Genomic DNA, 20,283 nt, shown 5'->3' on the forward strand with positions numbered 1-20,283 from the left:
GGTCGTAGCCAAGACGTATGACTCTGGTGTGGACGTTTGCGGGACGAACTCTGGGGTTCCTGTCGGATTCCATTGGTGTCTCAGTCTAGGGGTGGCATCTTGAACTTGGCGGTTTTGTGTGGCAACTGGGAGTCCCATTTTATGTAGGATCAGGTCGCATTCGTCTGGCTCCTGAATCGTGTACGTGGTCCCCCCATGGAAGACTGTGATGGCTCTTGCTGGGCGCCATTGGTAACGGATGCTGTGCAGCCGCAGGAGAGTGGTAAGCGGCTTTAGAGAGCGTCTCCACGCTAGTGTACTGCCCGACAAGTCCGTGAAAAAGATTAAGAACATCTCCTCAAACTGGTAAGACTGCTTCGCCCCGGTGGCCGTCATCACCGCTATCTTATCTGTAGTGTTTTGAAACTGGACTACCAGGTCTCTTGGGACTGTATCTGGCGCTTTGGCTGGTCGAGGGACTCTGAAAATGCCGGTGATTATCACTGATTTGGCACTCAGTTGTGTCAGTAGGGCTTCCATAAGACGCCTAATAAAGTTTGTCGCCTCAGCCTCCCCCACCGTTTCCGAGACACCTCTTATCTTTACATTGTTTCTCCTCTTGGCATCCTCGTTGGCAGCGAGGCGGTGTTCAAAGGAGCGGTTCTGCAGCTGTAGTTCCTCCACTGTGTGCTGCAGGGAGGCTATGTGCTGAGCTCCCGTGTGGGAGGTATGTTCCAGTTTGCTGATTCTGCCCGTTAGGCCTTGCAAGTCTCCTCGCAGTGCTTTAACATCGGCTGCTATTCTCTCGTGATGTTCTGCAAGGAGATCCCTCAGGACAGCTGCGGTTACTGGCGCGGAGTCCGGGCTTGTTCGTGGGGCTGCCGGCTTGTGCGGTGCGTGTCGGGTCAGAGCAGGTAGCATATCTAGCCCCGTGTCCACGGAAAGGTCGTCCGAGAAATCCGACCCTCCATCCACAAGGGACGCCATCTTGGGCTCGTGTGCGCCCTGGGCCTGATTGTAAGTCATCTCTTGGTGGAATTGCCTTTTTTTTGTTAGTTTTGCGCCCCATTGGGTCAATAGAGGCCTGGGGGCTTTCTCAGAGTCCGTTAGGGCTAGATTTGCCGATTATTAGGGCTGCAAGGCCCGGAGCTCAGAAATCCTGTGACCGGTTGCTGCTGTGGCTAGGCTCCGCCCCCGTATGGAGGGTTTTCTATCTGCACCTGGGTAAATGTTTGACCGGGATAAGGCAGAATTCCGATCCAGCTGCGTGTTCCAGGAAGCCAGTGTACCTTTCACGGTGCTCCTGGGGCTAACAAGGGGAGTTGATGCAACCAGGTGCTGGTGATCAGGAACACTCTGCTGTGATCCAGCCATTGGAGTAAGCATAGAGTTATTGTTGGTATAGCATTAGGTGGGGTGTGGTAAATGGCTAACGTTAACTATCAAACATTAGTTTAGTTTATATCCTAGACAAGTGGTTCCCAAACCAGTGGCCCACTAACAATCCAGGATTTATGTATTTACCTGTTTTATTCCATTTAGATTCTGACACCTGGACTGTTGGTGGGTCTTGAGGACTGGTTTGGGAAACACTGTTATAGAAATAATATACCTATACAGGAATCTATTTTCATTTTTTTCTTTGGTTGCACCACCCCTTTTTATCCATTTAATCACATTTAATGTTGTGGTACCGGGCCGTAACTAGAAATCACTAGAGGGGCTGCCTCTCATTCCTCCCCCAGCCCCTCTATGCCTCTCATTCCTCCCCCAGCCCCTCTATGCCTCTCATTCCTCCCCCAGCCCCTCTATGCCTCTCATTCCTCCCCCAGCCCCTCTATGCCTCTCATTCCTCCCCCAGCCCCTCTATGCCTCTCATTCCTCCCCCAGCCCCTCTATGCCTCTCATTCCTCCCCCAGCCCCTCTATGCCTCTCATTCCTCCCCCAGCCCCTCTATGCCTCTCATTCCTCCCCCAGCCCCTCTATGCCTCTCATTCCTCCCCCAGCCCCTCTATGCCTCTCATTCCTCCCCCAGCCCCTCTATGCCTCTCATTCCTCCCCCAGCCCCTCTATGCCTCTCATTCCTCCCCCAGCCCCTCTATGCCTCTCATTCCTCCCCCAGCCCCTCTATGCCTCTCATTCCTCCCCCAGCCCCTCTATGCCTCTCATTCCTCCCCCAGACCCTCTATGCCTCTCATTCCTCCCCCAGACCCTCTATGCCTCTCATTCCTCCCCCAGACCCTCTATGCCTCTCATTCCTCCCCCAGACCCTCTATGCCTCTCATTCCTCCCCCAGACCCTCTATGCCTCTCATTCCTCCCCCAGACCCTCTATGCCTCTCATGCCCCCCGCCATAGCCCATCCATGCCTCTCATGCCCCCCCGCCATAGCCCATCCATGCCTCTCATTCCCCCCCGCCATAGCCCATCCATGCCTCTCATTCCCCCCCGCCATAGCCCATCCATGCCTCTCATTCCCCCCGCCATAGCCCATCCATGCCTCTCATTCCCCCCCGCCATAGCCCATCCATGTCTCTCATTCCCCCCCGCCATAGCCCATCCATGTCTCTCATTCCCTCCCCGCCATAGCCCATCCATGTCTCTCATTCCCTCCCCGCCATAGCCCCTCCATGTGTCTCATTCCCCCCGCCATAGCCACTCCATGTGTCTCATTCCCCCCGCCATAGCCCCTACATGTGTCTCATTTCACCCCCTGTCCTCTCCATGCCTTTCATTCCCAAGAGAGCTACACACTGGGCAGGAGGGGAGCAGCACTCCTCTCCTGCCAGCAATGCGGACCCTGTGCTGGTGCGGCTGTGCACCACCCCAGATTTAATGCAGGCAATGGTCGCGGCTGTGGCCGGACCCCCTAGAGTGATGGGCGGGGGGGTGGGGGGGACGCCTTAAATAGAAACACTTAAATTACAGTGCATCAAACAAATTCTAGGTTAATTGATGAGATACTTATGCAAACACTAAAGTACTCTCATACTTATCTAATTAACCAGACTCATAATCCTATCAGTCATGTCGTATCTCTCCCAATAAGCCTCTCTGTTCCTTTTTTTTTTTTTAAATCTTTTTTTTCGCTCTCTCTCACAACTTGACATTAAACACAAGATTATACATGGGGACACACTTGTGATTTAATAATTCTCCATCCCTCCCTGTTTGCTTTTGATGGCAGGGAAGTAAAACTGACCTTCACCTGCACACCATAGCCACCGGACACCATGCAGTGACTACCAATGGGGGTCTTTGCAGATTATGCAAAGACCTCAGAAGGTGACAGAGCCGCTTTAAAAAGTAAAAGTCTAGTGAAACCTGGAGATGAATTATTAGATGAGAGGGTAACATTCAACATTCACTTGAGTTTAATTTGTGAGGGTAACATTCAGTTGAGTTTAATTTGTCTTGTGTCTTGTATAGTAACTCACATAATTGTATTGGTAAAATAAAATTAATGTAAAGACCTTTTAAAAAATAAAGATTTAAAAAGGGTTGACTACTATATTAATTTTTATCTCCACACCCTCCACAATACATAATTCTTAATAAAAGTTAACGTATCACTGAAAATTATTGTATATTATTCTCAGTTTGCCAGGAAACAGTCTACGTGTAGGGAAATTGTTTTATTTTTACGTAAGTCATAACTGAGCTGTCAAAGCCTGATCTTAATTCTCTTTTCTTTATAAATAACTTTAAATGAGACGTCTTGTGTTACATTTTTGCATTTCGCATATATTTATAAGCAATGTTTTCCATTCAGCTTAAAATTTTTAATTCACTTGAATTCCCCCAAAACCCACTCTGTAGTGAATGACCTCGTCTGTGTGCAATAACAATGTTTTTAACGCAAACCTATAGCACATTATTCAACTTTCCAAATGTAGTTAGGCTACAAATGGAATGTAATAAAGATCTGTGCTTGAAATGAAATAATTAAATAAAGCAAAAAATGTTTTTTTTTTTTTGTTTTTTTTAATGTATAATAAAGATTTAGATAAGTGTCATCAACATCCAGTTCAGTCCGGGCAAAGCCAGGCCTCTCAGTGCAAATGAGAAGAACAGAAACTTTCTTTGTGGTTCTCTTCTTCCACTGACAATGTTTTTAATGGCAGAAAAGATGATTGACATAGAACATTAGATGTAGGCACCCAGTTCCAGAATAGAGATCAATGCAGCAGTGTCAATTTCTACAATTATTTATTTATTTTAAGACCGCACAAACAGATATTTGCTATAAATAGTGGATAATCTAGTGGCCATTCCCATTTTAACTTTCAGATATACTAAGAGTAGATGGTAACGTTCATATGCCATTGATAAATATTGTTCATATTTAACTACATTGGTTCCGGATAGCTCCTAATTTACTTTGATGTATAACCTTTGTTCAACATACTTTACTTTCGCATCTGCCACATGTAAGGAATCACACATATTATCAATTTACATCCAAGTTGTAAACTATAATATTTAAAGTTAAAAAAATGACATAAAATATAGCACATCCTTCCTTTTATTGGGATAATTTCAGAAAAAAATACACTGTTTATTATTTTAAAATGACACCGCTTGGCTTTTACAGTCCTAGCATGTTATACTACTTATACCATACATTTAAAAGAAATATGCTTTCATCTACATTTAAAAATATATATATTTTGTTTTAAACCTATAGTTAAACTTGTAGATAATGGACAACTGTAACCTTAAAATTACTTTTTAATATAATAATAATTTTGTATATTTTTTTTTAAGGAAGTGGTTTAATTAGTTTAAATTAACTAAAAAGAAAAAAGAAAAACTCAATTTACATGCACATTGGGTTAGACAGTATTTGAAAACACAGTTTCTGTGCTATCACTCTCTGCACAGAAGGAATGAAGACTGGAGACTGTCTGTTCTTAAAACTGTCTGACCCAAGGATGCAGTCATATACTAACGTTAGGGTTTTTTTTCGTTTTTTTTCTCAATTTTATTTATTTATATATTATTATTTAAAAAAAAAATCATGTACGCAATTACAAATATATTTTTTCTTTCAAAACTTGACAAAAGGGTTATTACACCGAAAAATTGAGTTTACAATTGCTCTTTAAGAAGTATCCACTATCTATAAACCAATAATTCAGGGTTATTCACTAAAGTTCGAATGCCCCTAGTCTGTAATTAATTGTCCGGGGCATTCTGACTGAAAAAACTGGGCATTGTTCACACCAGTTAACAACATTTAGAATTGACATTACTGGCGCTGAATAAGAAAGAATTTTGTCTGGATTTCAATCTATACGGAGACAACCAACTTTTATGTGATTGTATAACTTTGTGTTGGGGTTCATTTAGATTTTACAGTAATTTGATTTTGTTACAACAGGCAATTTTGTAAGAACTATGCTAAACACATCTAAGTTTACTGGAAAACACTTAATTTTAATAGGAACATTTTAATTTTAATTAAAAATTGTCTTTATTAATTGCCAAGCTTGCCCATTCACTTGCAGAGTGTTTTACAAAAAAAAAGTTATCTCTTCTGTACTCTGTTTGAGATGGTTAATGACAAAATAAAAATAAAAATTGTCAAATTGAAGAAAAAAAAAGTTCTATATATTTACATATATTTAAAGATTGGTTATATTATATTCCTGTCTGAATTAGATATTTATATTTTAGGTTTCTTGTTCCAGTCTGCATTGTCATCTGTAATGACATAATGGCCTATATGTTTGGGTTCTTCTTTGGCAGGACACCATTAATTAAGGTAAGCCCAAATAAATGTATGCATGCCTTGACTCTGTTACATGGCAGGGAGTGAAATGCTAGCATCTTAACTGACGAATGAAGTCTTAACAAAGCTTGCTGAAAGCACATTCCTGCCAGCCTTTGTTACGGTGAATTGGTGACAAAAAATAACTTTGCAAAAAAGCTTATATTGATTATTGATGTTATTCATACAATTAAAATGATATGGATTTATATAAAGTGAGGCAAATTATACTCTGCTTAAAAATATTACTCTAGACTTGATTAGTTTAGAAAATCCCTAGGGATATTTAGTTAACAGGAGCTTTTTAGTATCACTCCAATGGCCGTTAAAGTGTAATCTCACCTGCTACTTCAAGGCAAACCTGTGTCGAGTCCTACACTAGCAATTCACCTTGCTGCTTTCAGCTAAAAGGTAAAATCTCTAATGAGACAGGTATTTTTTTGTAAACATATACATCTAAACATAGGGTGGCAGTACTGTAACATGGCTGTGTGACACAGAAGCAAATATAAACACACACAATTAAGCCCTGTGTTCCATCTCCTAGTGAATCCTATTGTTGTGGACTGCTCTATTCTAGCATGTTTTGTTCAATACAACTTACGTTCGACATGTTATGTATAACCTACTTCGTCTGTTTGCTTTTCGATGTTTCTGTATACAGAAAATCACTATGAAGACTAATGTTGGACATTTGTATCCATTCTGAAGCAAAAGGGAAATACTTAAATTCCTTAAATGGCATGCTGATGTGTCTGTGACAAGACTAATACTAATGTAAACACATGCCTTAAAAATTTATAGACTGACTTCCTGGCTGGGGTTAAGTGAACACTTTACCCTCAGTTCTTCACCGATACTCCTGCACTCAGAGATCACAGGCTTAGAATTACAGACATATTCTGTGATCAGATTGCTAAGGTATCATTGAGAGTTGGGTTAAACATAACATATCTGTAACTTATCTAAGTTAGTCATCATTGCTTAGAGGTTGCAGATGAACAACTCAAATGTCACTAATGTCTGACGAATGAAACCGATACTAATGGCAGTACTGTGATATTGTCAAGCTCTTGAGTGCTACTGTAAATGCGTGGAAACCTTTTATTTAAATCATATCTAGCGTTGTACACTGATTCATGTTTAAGTCATTTTGCCAGGGGAGTTACTACTTAATGGAGTTGCACTGCATTATGTAAGTAAATGATTATCTGTTTATAATTTTACAAGTTAATTATACGTTAATCAGTTTACTTCTCAGTGAAGTGGCCTGGGTGCAGTGTCCCTGTCCCCCCTTTGCAATGTAAACATTGCAGTTTTAAAGAAAATCTTTTTAGAGGCTGTCTCCCAGAAAACCACTAGAGGCACTCCCTGAAGTTTCACAGAGTTTGAGTCCGTGAAATGACGCTGGATGTTCTCACAATTTGCATGAGGACATCCAGCATCAAGTAACACCCATAGGAAAGCATTAATGCAATGCTTTCCTATGGAGAAGGCCTAATGCGCACGTGGCGCTTGTCGTACACAAGCATTAGGTTCCCCACCCTCCCAATTGGCTAACATCTGCTGTCATCGGCGGAGGAGACCCAGTGTCGAGGAATGTAAGGGAAAGAGAGGTGTGTTTTTTTTTTTTTTTCGTTTTTTTTTTTCTTCTCAAAAGCCTTTCATGGACTGGAGGGTTGGGGACACTGGAGTCGAGGGACACTTTTTGTGTCTTTTACATAGACATGTAAGAGAATAATGTAGTTATATCCAAAACCTGTACCTTAATTTAAGTGGTCCCGTCATCCAACACAAAATGGAAAAACTGTCTAATATGTGTTGGTTAGCCCAAAACCACTCATTAGAAATGACATGCCAAGCGTCTGACATATTAAGTGATTTATTCGACTCCATGTCATGCACGGTTTAAGTAACTTGGAGCTATTGCAAGCTCTTTTTTTCCCATTGAACTTCCAGAGAGCCACCAAGTTGCCTTGATTCATTTTTTTGAATGCTCGAGAGGCAAATGTTACAGGCTATTCTTTGGGCCAAAGTCCGCTATATTTTTTTGATACAGTGCTTTGTAGTTTTAGTATTTATTTTGCAGTAAATGTAATTATCGGCTTGATGGTGTTTCCTTATATTTTATTATTGGGCAGACTAGATGGGCCGAATGGTTCTTATCTGCCGTCACATTCTATGTTTCTATGTTTCTATTTTCCTTATAACTTTTTTTTTTTCTGCAATCAGCTGTCTCCAAAAAAGACCTGGGAAGGATTCATCGGAGGTTTCTTAATGACAGTTGTATTCGCATTTGCAGTAAGTATCAGATATTTTATAACTGCATTAAGCCAAATGTTTATTATATTTACTTACAATAGTAACAAGTGTTTACCATATAGTGTTATACAGAAGAGCTTTTCAAAGCTTACATTCTAGAAGGGATTGGGACACAGGTAAAACTAGGTATACATAAAATAGCAAAGAAATCACTGGTAAAGTACGTGAGGTTTTTAAAAATCTATAGGGAATAAGTTCTAGTTGTATATGTTTACTCTCATTAAAGGGACACTATAGTCCCCAAAGCAACTGTAGCTTAACCCCTTAAGGACAGATGACGGATATATTCCGTCATGATTCGCTTTAATTCCAGAAGTTGTGTCCTGAAGGGGTTAATGAAGCAGTTTTGATGTTTAGATCATGCTTCTGCAGTCTCACTGTTCAGTTCTCTACCATTTAGGAGTTAAATCACTTTGTTTATGCAAGGTCGCACCTCCTTGCATGGGACTTACACAGCCTTCCTAAACACTTCCTGTAAAGAATGCTTTAATGTTTACACTTCCTTTATTGCAAATTCTGTTTAATCTAGAATCTCGTATCTCCTGCTCTTTTAATAGCTTGTTAGGCCCTATAGGGGCATCCTGTATGTAATTAAAGTTTAATTAAAGTTTAATAGGAAGAGAGACAAACTTTTACAGTAAACTATGTCTGATTGAAAATGAAACCATTTTTTTTTTTCCATGCAGGCTGTATAAGTCACAGCCACGGGCGGCATGGCTAGGGCCTGAATAAACATAATGACTTCATTCCTAAATGGCAAAGAATTGAGCAGTGAGACTTCAGATTAATGATCTATACACAAAATCTGCTAAATTGGTTTTGGTGACTATCGTGTCCCTTTAAGTCTCAATCCTGATGAGTTTTCCAATCAGATGTTTCTCATAGAGAGGCATTGAGGGCAAACCGTTCATGCTTGGTAATCGTGGTGATCTATGATACTTTGCATGTTGGCGCCAGATATTTCTTCACCCTTTGCAGAATATTTTGGGAGATGAAAAGTCTTGGCTATTGTACAGTACACCTTATCCTAAGTTCCAGTTTCTGAATTCTCAGCGTAGAAGGACAAACACAATTTTATTGACACAATGAAGATGAAGAAATATTTTACAGTTGGTGGCATGCATAGAAGTTGACCTGAACCTGGGAATAGAATTATTTTTATTTTTCCATCTATTGGATGGAGATTATTATTATTTTTGGTATTTATATAGTGCCAACTAATTTTGCACTGCTTTACAATATTATGAAGGGGGGGGGGGGGGGGATTTACCATAAATGAGACAATTACTCAGTGACACAAGAACAATAGGTAGATGAGGGCCCTGCTCAAACAAGCTTACAGTCAGGCACTAGAGAGATTTCCTAGTTCAGGTCCAGCAATCTTTGCAGGGCCTACATTTAGCATCTCCACGCTCTGCATGGAGACAGCAAACACTTCCCAAGGAGATGCTGATTGATGCAATGCAGTTACTGCCATGCCTGGGTACTAGCCCCTGTCCTTCCCAATGAGGAAGCATTATTGATGATCTCAGCCTGGGGAGGAGAATGGTCGTGTCAGCCAGACAGGCACTCCAAGGGAATACATTTTAGTAAATCTCTGGATTAAGGGCACCCTCCAGAAGTAATAAAATGTAAATAGCCTGACATTACTGTCCAATGTTAGGTTGTTCCTTCAAATGTAGTGTTACTGTACATTCAATCTTGCAGCAGTGTATGTGTGTGGGGGGGAGGGGGGGGAGAAAGGTACTGACAAGTGCCCCTCCTGAAACGTAACTGTTCTCTTCAATTGTTTTGCAGTTTTCCTACATCTTTGTCCAGTTTCAGTATTTTGTGTGTCCTTTGGAGTATCACAATGAAACAAACAGCTTCTCTGCAGAGTGTAAACCTTCTGAAATTTTCAGGCTCCAAAAATATGCTGTCCCACATTTCCTGCAAGTCCTAATAGGATGGGTGAGCATATATATATATTTTAGTATTTTATGTGAATGCATTTTTTGTATGGACATTAAAATAAAAAAAATAGAAACCGTTTCCTCCCCCCCATCTCATTTGTAAAACATGTTATAGTATTTGTAATATTGAACCTCTTAAATTATGGTGGAAATATATTTAGAAAAAGTGAATGCTTTCTCTTTAACCCCTTAAGGACCAAACTTCTGGAATAAAATGGAATCATGACGTGTCACACATGTCATGTGTCCTTAAGGGGTTAAAGGAACTATAGTGTTAGAAATGCAGCTCTGTATTCCTAACACTACAGTGTACCACATGACACTCAAAAGGTTAAATTACCCTTTAAGCAACTATCTGATTCCAGCGCTGACGTCCCTCTACACTGGCTCAATCTCCACATCCTCTGACGTCCGTGCACGTGAGACCTAATGCACATGTGCAGGGTGCCTTGCACACACATTATGCCTTGTCCATATGAAAGCATTGAATCAATGATTTCCTATGGGGGATTTTAGGACGTCCAGCATTATTTCACAGATTTAACATAAACATGTTCTTCACTTTTTCAGGAAGCTGTTAGCATGTACCCATTTCAGATTCACAGTATTGCACTGTCAACGTTCGGATCACTGATTGGACCTTTTGGAGGCTTCTTTGCCAGCGGTTTCAAGAGAGCCTTTAAAATTAAGGTATATATTTTTACACTGGTTTTTGTTCATGGTTGTGGTCCCTTATTCAAGACACATTGCACCAATTATTTAGTATACAGTAATTAATAGGCACGTTAAACGTTATCTAGCCTGAAAATTTTCTTTACAAATAGCTTTTTCCAATTTAACCCACAAATCAAAAATATGTAGTATGTATACATGTCCCTACAGTCCTTTTTTTCCTTTTGAAATTACTATAATCTTCTCATTGAGGAACAAGGTAATGTACCTACTGATGTTCCGTTACACATGTTTTCAAACGTCATATTTACATGATTTGACATATACAGCAATGGTAAATCTCAGTCTTGTCTTCCAACTACCTGTCTACCAAGAACAAACTCCCTTCTGATGTCCCCTTATAATAAAAAAAAATTTTCTCTGATGAAAACTGGATAAGCCAATGTGTTGTATATGGAACATTTCTACTGAAACATTTATTGTCTCAAAGGCTACTTTCCATTTAATAATTGATGTTGGGAAACCCATTTTCACATTGTTTTGTTTATCAATCTACACCGGCTTAAACACACTAACTGTTTTGCAGGACTTTGCCAACACCATACCTGGTCATGGAGGTATTATGGATCGTTTTGATTGTCAGTATTTAATGGCCACTTTTGTTCATGTGTACATCACAAGCTTCATAAGGTAGGAACATTCCACAAAGCATTCGTTTAGTGTGGCTTTTCTATAGGTCTTATATATTTTATGTCACCATCAATATGACTTCTAATTCACCTTGTATTCTTGCTTTATCTTCAGGGGTCCTAATCCTAGCAAAGTCCTTCAGCAGCTACTCATTCTGCAACCTGAACAACAACTTAACATCTATAAGACCTTGAAGGCCCATTTGGTCGAGAAAGGGGTTCTTGAAGGAGCACTTCCTGATCTATAACTAAATGGCATATTTAATTTCTTGACTGTATAAATAACAGAAATAGCCATTCAATTGGACCCAAACCAAAGGCTTAAATCCTTTATTTATAGATCTACTTTTTCCAGGATGGATTGAGGATCAACTACATGAAGGAACGAGACTTGACTTTGTATCTTCCTGTACACATGTATTTTTGGAAACGTAAGGGAAATGCTCAATTAAGTAGTGAATCTACTGATCTTTTTATTTTATTTTATCTTTATTTAAAAAAAAAAAAATTGAACTTCATCGAAATGGAGATCTATAAAACAAATAAGGTTATGCTATTTAATTAGACCAATCATGGGTTTTTGTGACCAGAATGAACATTGTTTCAATTTGGATTAATCTTAAATACAGATTGACCTTTGCCAAAGCTTACATCACCTTTCACAGACAGCACAGACATAAGTGCCGTATATTAGTGTATTTTAGCCCGTATATACAGAAACCTATACTTAAAAATGCAAAATAACCTACAAACTCCAGCAAGAATTTCAGAAATGCCTTTAAGACAGGAAGCAGATTAACCAGGCTTATTTTCATAAAGCATAAAGTTTACGGTTTACCAGTCACTCCCACCACTTTGATTGGTAGGGTTTTTAAAGTTAATTACTGATATAGGGAGAAATGGGAGGACGTTTCCATTAATAACCTGCAGTAAAGAGTAAGCAAATGTGGATATCTACAGCACAGTCTGTAATTTATTTTATATTTTTTTTGCTTGATAGGCAGCTGTTGTACATAGCATACATCAAATAATTATAGTTTTATTTATGATAGAGGAAATGGAGCACAATATAAATCATGTCTGTGTGTATATATATATATAGCCTGCTTTTTATATTCTGCTTTAAAAGCAGAAATCTGAGCAGTAGTTATATTAGCCTAGCCTGTTCCAGGGCTTAGCGTTTGACTCTCCCCAAATTACTGTACATCTGCTTTCACACTTGTTAAGGGGTATACCTACAAATGTTCCCTGCTGTAAACTTATAGAATGGTTTTATCGAACGTAGGCGTTCTCCATGCTTTTGCACTATTTTGCATAAAGAATTATGAAAATTTAGTTCCGACTGCTGGATCACAATAACTGACAAGGGTATGTTATTCAATGTAATGAATTCTCTGTTATACCACTATCCTACCTAAAACAATTGTATTAACTTTCCTAAGTTTTGATTCTGGCACTGCTGGGTTTACAGGTTTGGAAGATTCTGCATGCTATGTGCTAAAAGGCCAGTGCAGAATGTCTACCAGTTAAGTAGAAGTGTGTTTATAACTATTCCAACCAAAAGTGCATGGTGCTTGAAACAATAAACTGATCAAAAGCACTGTAGTGTTTCAGCTAATACAATGCCAATATTAACCAATACCGTGTTGCGCTTAGAAAACCATTGAAATTGAAGAAAATCTAAAGTGCGATATTTATATAATACTTATAAAGTGTCACGATAATAGCAAAAAAGTGCCAATCATTGCTAGACTTGTACAGGTCTAATTAAAATGTTCCTACAAAGAAAAATAAATAAATATATAGTGCATATTGTTTACAAAAAGGTAATTCTTATTAATCCCCCTATGTGGAACACTCACATGCACCAGAGCTGCTTCAGGTCAGATGATTCCCACATGATTGGGCGAAAAGCTTTGAAGCCGATAACGGTGGTGGGTGAATGTGTCCACCACATAATCAGAATTCCCAGGATCACCTGAACTGTAGAAGATGGCATTGCTTACTGTATTTCAAGCACGATTTGTGAGTTTCCCTATACAGTAAGCTCACACACATTTTATGTAAGCGCTTTTTATCTTGTTTGTCTTGAAATAAAACTAACAGCCCCCTCTGTTCTCTTTTCTGCTTTATTGTTGCAGCATATATGTGGGAAGGTGTAGGGGCTGGATGGGGTATTAACCTTTATCATTACGAGTGCTTTAAACTCAGAGCCAGGCATAAGAGGGTCTGGTGCATGTGATTGTGCCAAAAGAGAATCAGATTATATATATATATATATTATATATATATATATATATAAAATCCGAGTGCCCCGCACTCAATTTAACAGGTCTTGTTAGATGCCTCGGTGCAATAGCTCCAGCCACTCCATATATTCCCGAAAGAGTGCACTCAAAGGACTTGAATAAATTTTCAAATAAATACTTTAATGAAGTATTAAATTACAAGAAAAATACGGATCGACGTTTCAGTCCCAACGGACTTTTATCAAGACCTGACCTGAGTCTTGATAAAAGTCCGTTGGGACTGAAACGTCGATCCGTATTTTTCTTGTAATTTAATACTTCATTAAAGTATTTATTTGAAAATTTATTCAAGTCCTTTGAGTGCACTCTTTCGGGAATATATATATATATATATATATATATATATATATATATATATATATATATATATATATATATATATATATATATATATACGATAGGCACTATGTTTGTAGAGCGTAAGCACAGTTGTATTAGATCCGTTTTAAGTATAAAACAAATATTGGCACTTTTTTTTTTTTGCACTAAGAATGACACTTTATAAGTATTACCCTTTGGAAAACCCTTTAAATTGAAAAATTTAGAAACATTCTAAACGAAACACTATTGGTTAATATAAGTAGAATTGCATGCTTCGGTATTTAATATAATCAAAGTTAATTTGTATAGGGTTTGTATAAAGGGAAGAGACCTAATATATTTCAAACCCTTAGTACTTTTGTTCTTTCAAACTATTTGTACCCCTTAGCACAACCTATAAATTGTATGTATTTTTTTTTTTTTTTTTGGTACCAGCTAAACAACAATAAGCTCTACAGATTTTGTGACAAGGCCTAACCAACAGTTGGATGAGTGATGGATGTTGCAGTTCAGCAAACAGTTGGAGTGCTATTAGATACTCTCTTGAACGGCGACAAACACATTTTTTCTCCTCTAGAATCAGTGAAGCAAATCAGATTGGCTTTTTTATTTGACATCGCTGATTCACTCAGCAAAGCAGATCGCAGTAGTCTGAGTATACATCCGGTGCACATTTATGGTGTTTGTGTTGGGACAGAAGCTAAACATGACTCTATCCATACAACTAGAAGACTGTTAGACAGACTAGAGTCATTAAAACCGCCAGATAAGCGTATAGTAATATGGTGTTTCAGAGAGAAATACCCTAAAGAACAATGACATTCATGGACATGAATCAAATCTTTTTTTGATTCTTGTATATTTTGCTTTGAATGCACTCTTACCTGTTTGAGTACAGAGCTGCCTGTTTTACATGTTCTCAAGCAAGATCATCCTTTTTATTAGGAACTGTCCATTGTCTGGAAGTTAAACAATTTGGACAGAATGTCACCTAGAAGTTGTGGTAGCCTTTTGTGAATTGATGTACATTTAAAAAAAAAAAAAATCATCAAAGATTTAGCAAATTATATTATAATCCAGTTTAGGCTAGGCACAGCCAAGGCAAACATTGCAAATGAGGAGGAGAAAAAAAATTCCCTTTATGTATTCTGTTTACAATACTTAAGAACCCATCAAAACTATTTGATGCAATTAAACAAATTTAACAGAGTTCTTGCTTTGTAACTAGCATTGTTTATAAGACTATGTTTCTAAAACTGTATATTACATAGGCCGAGCAGGTTTAATACTCTGTTTTAAAGTAAATTTGATTGACAAATATGTCTCTAAAAGACTATGATAAAAATTTTAAACAAAGCTTCGTACAGATTTCACCTGCAGTTTGTCACTCGCCAAATGATATTTTTTTTTCTGCATATTTCTTTCCTATGATTAGAAACCCCCAGTAAAACACAATGTGTGTTTTTATACGTGATGTTAGCAATTCCAAATGATCTGACAGAATAGATTTAGACATAAATGAACAATTATTTCAGGTTTTTGTCCATCCATGCTGCTACTTAGCACAGTGCGCTGAATCAGATTAACACATTTGATGTTTATTTTTTTTTATTTGAGATGTTTATATTGAAATAAATCTTACTGAATCTACTAAAGTAGTATGACTGTATGTATTAAGAATTAAAGTTACAATTCCATAGGCCAATGGTGTTACAAGTTATAAAATATTAGGAACCGGATCCTTAACACCAAAAATATCTGCTGAAAAACATGAAAACACACAATTTTTATTACAAAAAAAAAAGATGGTCTATTTAAGTTTTTTTTTTTTTTTTTTTAATCAAGTATATTGTTTTGTGAATGCACAATAAAGCCTTAACGGGTCACTCCTGGCCCCTAAACAGCTTTAGCTTACTGTGTGAAGAGTATGTCCCCTTTTTTTTTGATTTTGCAAAAAGTGCAGATTTTAATAGAAACTGATCCTTTTATAAATCATACTGGTTACACCCCCTTGGCTTGCAAGCAAACATCAATTTACTTCCTGGTTTGGTTAGCTCAGTAGAGCTAAACTTACGAGGCAGTAATTACTCAGAGCAGCTGCCTTGCAAAGATTTCTCACTGAGCTGCATTGGGAGTCTGTGATTGGACAGCCACAGAAAGATTCAGGGATGGACTCAGACCGTAAGCTGTCAGGGACCCTCTACTTTCTTATGGCAGCCCCGTACACATTTATATTGTGGTTACGCTCACATTTCCCAGAGCCTTATTAACCATGGCTCATTTTAAAACTGAATGGATCCCACAACTCCATATCCACATTATGGTAAGGTAATTTTCTTGAGCATAATCTATGGAGGGAGACAAAGCCAGGAACGCCCAATGGCACAGCATCACATCAAATTTTATTAACATACAACTAAAAACTACTTACCGTATATACTCGAGTATAAGTCGAGTTATTCAGCACATTTTTTGTGCTGAAAACCCCCAACTCTGCTTATACTTGAGTCAATGTCTGTATTATGGCAATTCATATTGCCATAATACAGACAGGGGGGGGGGGGGCTGGCAGAGAGCACTTACCTCTCCTGCGGCTCCTGTCAGCTCCCTTCTCCTCTGCGCCGGTCCGGTCAGCACCTCTGTCTGTCGCGAGACTTACAGTGTGAGCTGGCAGAGGGAGCTGCACGGACCGGTGCAGAGGAGAAGGGAGCTGACAGGAGCTGCAGGAGAGGTAAGCGCTCTCTGCCAGCCCCCCTCCACTGAAATGCCAATGCCACTGGACCACCAGGGAGTGAGAGCCCCCCTCCCTGCCATGTATCAAGCAGGGAGGGGGGACGAAAAAAAATATAAAATAATATTTTAAAAATAATAATAAAAAAAATTATAAAAATAATTAAAAAAATTATAATAAAAATGCCCACCCCCCACCAAGGCTCTGCAACACACACACACCACTCATATATACACACTGCATTCATACACACACACTGTAAATAAATATTCAATTAATATAATTTTTTTAGGATCTAATTTTATTTAGAAATTTAACAGTAGCTGCTGCATTTCCCACCCTAGTCTTATACTCAAGTCAATAAGTTTTCCCAGTTTTTTGGGGTAAAATTAGGGGCCTCGGCTTATATTCGGGTCGGCTTATACTCGAGTAAATACGGTACTTTAAACAGTGGTGGGCATATTAAAAGAGTAATCCTACAAACACATATATAATAAGGATGAAAGCTTTTGCAAGGCACTTCTTGGTCCTTGTGATTTTGATCCGTAGCCGTAAATGTAACTGATGCATTTTGTCCTGCCTTTCCTGGACGTCGTCAGACCCAGATACAAACACACATAGTTGCACTGACATACATACAGACACAAAGATACATACAATTGAACATTTTAGCCACCTTTCAGTTTTCTACATTTTGAGTGCAGGAGGGTGGCTTCAGCTGAGTGGGGCTGTTGGGAGTTAGGGTCTTGCTCCTCTCCCAGTCTGCACCTACCCTATACTGTGTCCTGCACGGCTTGGTATGTGTCCCCTGGGAGAAGGGGACTGTTACGAATGCTGGTAGTTATGGTACCTTGTTCACCAATTCCTCCCGAACTGCTGAGCCTTAGGGTGTAGATCAGAATAGTTCCAGACGAATGCAGCTTCCAAGAAGTTTCTCCCCAGCCAGTAGATAGTTACCCAAACATGAGCCTAGACTTCATGAAGGGTACAACAGGAGTAATGGTTTATTTATACCACACTGGCTTTTATGCAAGACCCCATGCAAGGGGACCTCCCACCTGGACCTTGTGGGGCACCAGGACACAAACGTTACAACCAATAGCATTACATTGACAAAGTGAAACACTCCCACTGCAAACATACAATCCCCTCCTCTTTGCCTGTGAGATAATTAGGTAAGCTAATGGATGGGGATGGGGGGGGGAGAGAATTTGACTTAGGGTCCCCACCAGGGAAGGCACCCTTCAAGGTTGAAAACGGGAGGTAGGTTTAAAAGTGTAAATTGTTCAGGTGTGAATGTGTGTCAGTATGTGTGTGTGTGTGTCAGTGTGTCGGTCACTGGATGTTTCTGGGTGTGTTTGTGTCAGCATGTCTGTCAGGGTATGTGTCGGTATGTTAGTCAGTGTGTATGTATGCATCAGTATGTTTGTCAGTGTAAATGTTTGTGTAAGCTTGTCCTGCACCTCTCTACTTTAGTTCCCCCACTTCAATAGGGTGAAATGCTTGATTGCACGCCAGGGAGTGGAGGCAGTGTCCAGGCTGTGGTTAAGTCTTGGGTAAAAGACTTCAAACTGAACACAAGCTGATGTTAATTTTTCAAGTTCGACTCCTTTAGCCAGCAGAGGGCTAGCATAAGGTTCTGGGCTTCATCCTCAAACCATTGTTCTGAAAATTAAAGGAACACTATAGAGTTCCTAAAGCCATAGTCTTCTACTTAGTTAGAGAGTGATTGCCTCCCCCTTCCTCCCAGTGGAAAAGAAATCTAATCACCTTTCTTTTCTTGCCACAATGGTCTCGTCATGGCTGCGGAGATAATCAGTCTTTATGATTTAAGCCAATCCAATTCTTTCCTATTGGACTACGAGAGCATGCTCTGCAAAGTTCCACACTGCACCAATCAACATCTACTCATAGAGCTACATTGAGTCAGTACATCTCTATGGGGAGCTTTCAGTGTCTCCATGCAGAGCGTGGCGATGCTGAACGACAGTGCTACAAGTATTAACTTCACTCTGGTGGCTGTCCAATTGACAGCCACTAAAGGTGGCCTTATGCAGCAGAGTTAACATTGTCTTTTCTCAGAAAAGGCAGCATTTACTCTGCAGAGCCTGCAGGAACAGGCTATTTACCCAAGAGCCACTACATTAGCGGTAGTGCTCTAGGCGAGTATAGTGTCTCCTTTAAAAAAAAGCAAGACATTAATTAGGATGTCTGTTTGCACAGTTCTGCAGGAATAACGTTGTTGCACTGTGTGACCCTATGACATTGTTCTCTAGGTCTAAACGGGGACACACTGGGATATTTCCTGGTCTGCAAAATCAGAGGCTGATCAGACTGCAAGACTACAATGTGGAGTATGTATGGTATACTATAACCCCCACCTGCTAAACGTGGGGGTGGACATTACAAAGCCCCTTTATTTATTTTTATTACCCTCTCCCCCTCCCCCCAAAACCCATGTGGCCAGGCATAGGCAACCTTTGGCACTACAGATGTCTTGGACTCCACCTCTCATGATCCTTTTTCAGCATTATGGGTGTAAGAGCATTATGGGGGATGATCTTATGAGGTATAAGATCAAGCAAGATTGCTTGAAGCCACTGTCTGTGTGCTCGGACCCTCTGTGGAATGAATTTCATTTAGGGATTGTCCTGCCGAACTTTTAATTCTTTTAACCACATCAAACATGCTCCATAATATTGTAAAACCAGAATGCACAATATGCCAATATCCAACATGTGAAAGGCAGTATTTATAGAGAATGCATAATAAACACATCAACACAGTGGGTTTGGTGGTAAATAGCAGGTATTTATTTTTAATGGAAAAAAAAATTAACTTAAGTACCTGATCTATTGCATTTTAGTTATTTATTGTGTTACTCTACTCTTTTTGCATTTGAGACAAAAATACAATGAACATTCAGATATTACAGATTGCACGCTAAATAGTAATTATTTCAGGCCTTGTACATTTAACCACCAAAAAAAAACAGATACTGGATTCTGCAATACAGTACAAAATTCCACGCTCCGGCTACGCCAATTATTCCCAAACAACTTCTGCTGCTGTACAAATAAATGGCTGTGTATAAGGGCGTACAAGTTAACAGGACAAAAAGAAAATATACATTGCACTGACACAAAAAGTCAGCTGTGTTAATAGTCATGCAACAAGTAACGAAACTTGCTGAAATTAAAAATACTTCCTAAAAATTTTTTGCTTCTTCCGACTGCATAAATATTCTTTTTTTTTTTTTTCATTTAATTGTTTTTTTTTTTTTTTTTTTTTTAAATTAAAATCATATGAGCCTTGAAATACATAAACAAAATAAAATTTGGCTGCTAGTGCTATTATACATGAGAAGGTGCAAAATAATTTATCGAAGTGTTCTGCTCAAAGCTTTTCCTATATTGAAGCATGACAATACATTTGGATTCTACCTACAAATATATAGAATACATGGTTGTGTTTAGAATATATATATATAATGTGAGTAAGCGTAAGAATCAGAATGGGAGTAAAACTGGTCAAGG

The 20,283-nt window shown here is 39.1% G+C and overlaps 1 protein-coding gene across 1 annotated transcript in view; it reads left to right on the forward strand.

The window, feature by feature from the left end:
- CDS1 (CDP-diacylglycerol synthase 1) overlaps nucleotides 1-13,653 on the forward strand; it is an 81,814-nt gene extending 68,161 nt beyond the window's left edge. The window contains exons 8-13 of the mRNA XM_063458755.1: nucleotides 5,658-5,745; nucleotides 7,984-8,052; nucleotides 9,871-10,023; nucleotides 10,596-10,715; nucleotides 11,284-11,387; nucleotides 11,502-13,653. Of these exons, the coding sequence (XP_063314825.1) occupies nucleotides 5,658-5,745; nucleotides 7,984-8,052; nucleotides 9,871-10,023; nucleotides 10,596-10,715; nucleotides 11,284-11,387; nucleotides 11,502-11,634 (667 nt within the window). The 3' untranslated portion in view covers nucleotides 11,635-13,653. The remainder of the gene's footprint in view (nucleotides 1-5,657; nucleotides 5,746-7,983; nucleotides 8,053-9,870; nucleotides 10,024-10,595; nucleotides 10,716-11,283; nucleotides 11,388-11,501) is intronic.
- The last annotated feature ends 6,630 nt before the right edge of the window (nucleotides 13,654-20,283 follow it).

Source organism: Pelobates fuscus, chromosome 6 (genome assembly GCF_036172605.1).
Source record: "Pelobates fuscus isolate aPelFus1 chromosome 6, aPelFus1.pri, whole genome shotgun sequence".
Lineage (NCBI taxonomy): Eukaryota > Metazoa > Chordata > Amphibia > Anura > Pelobatidae > Pelobates > Pelobates fuscus.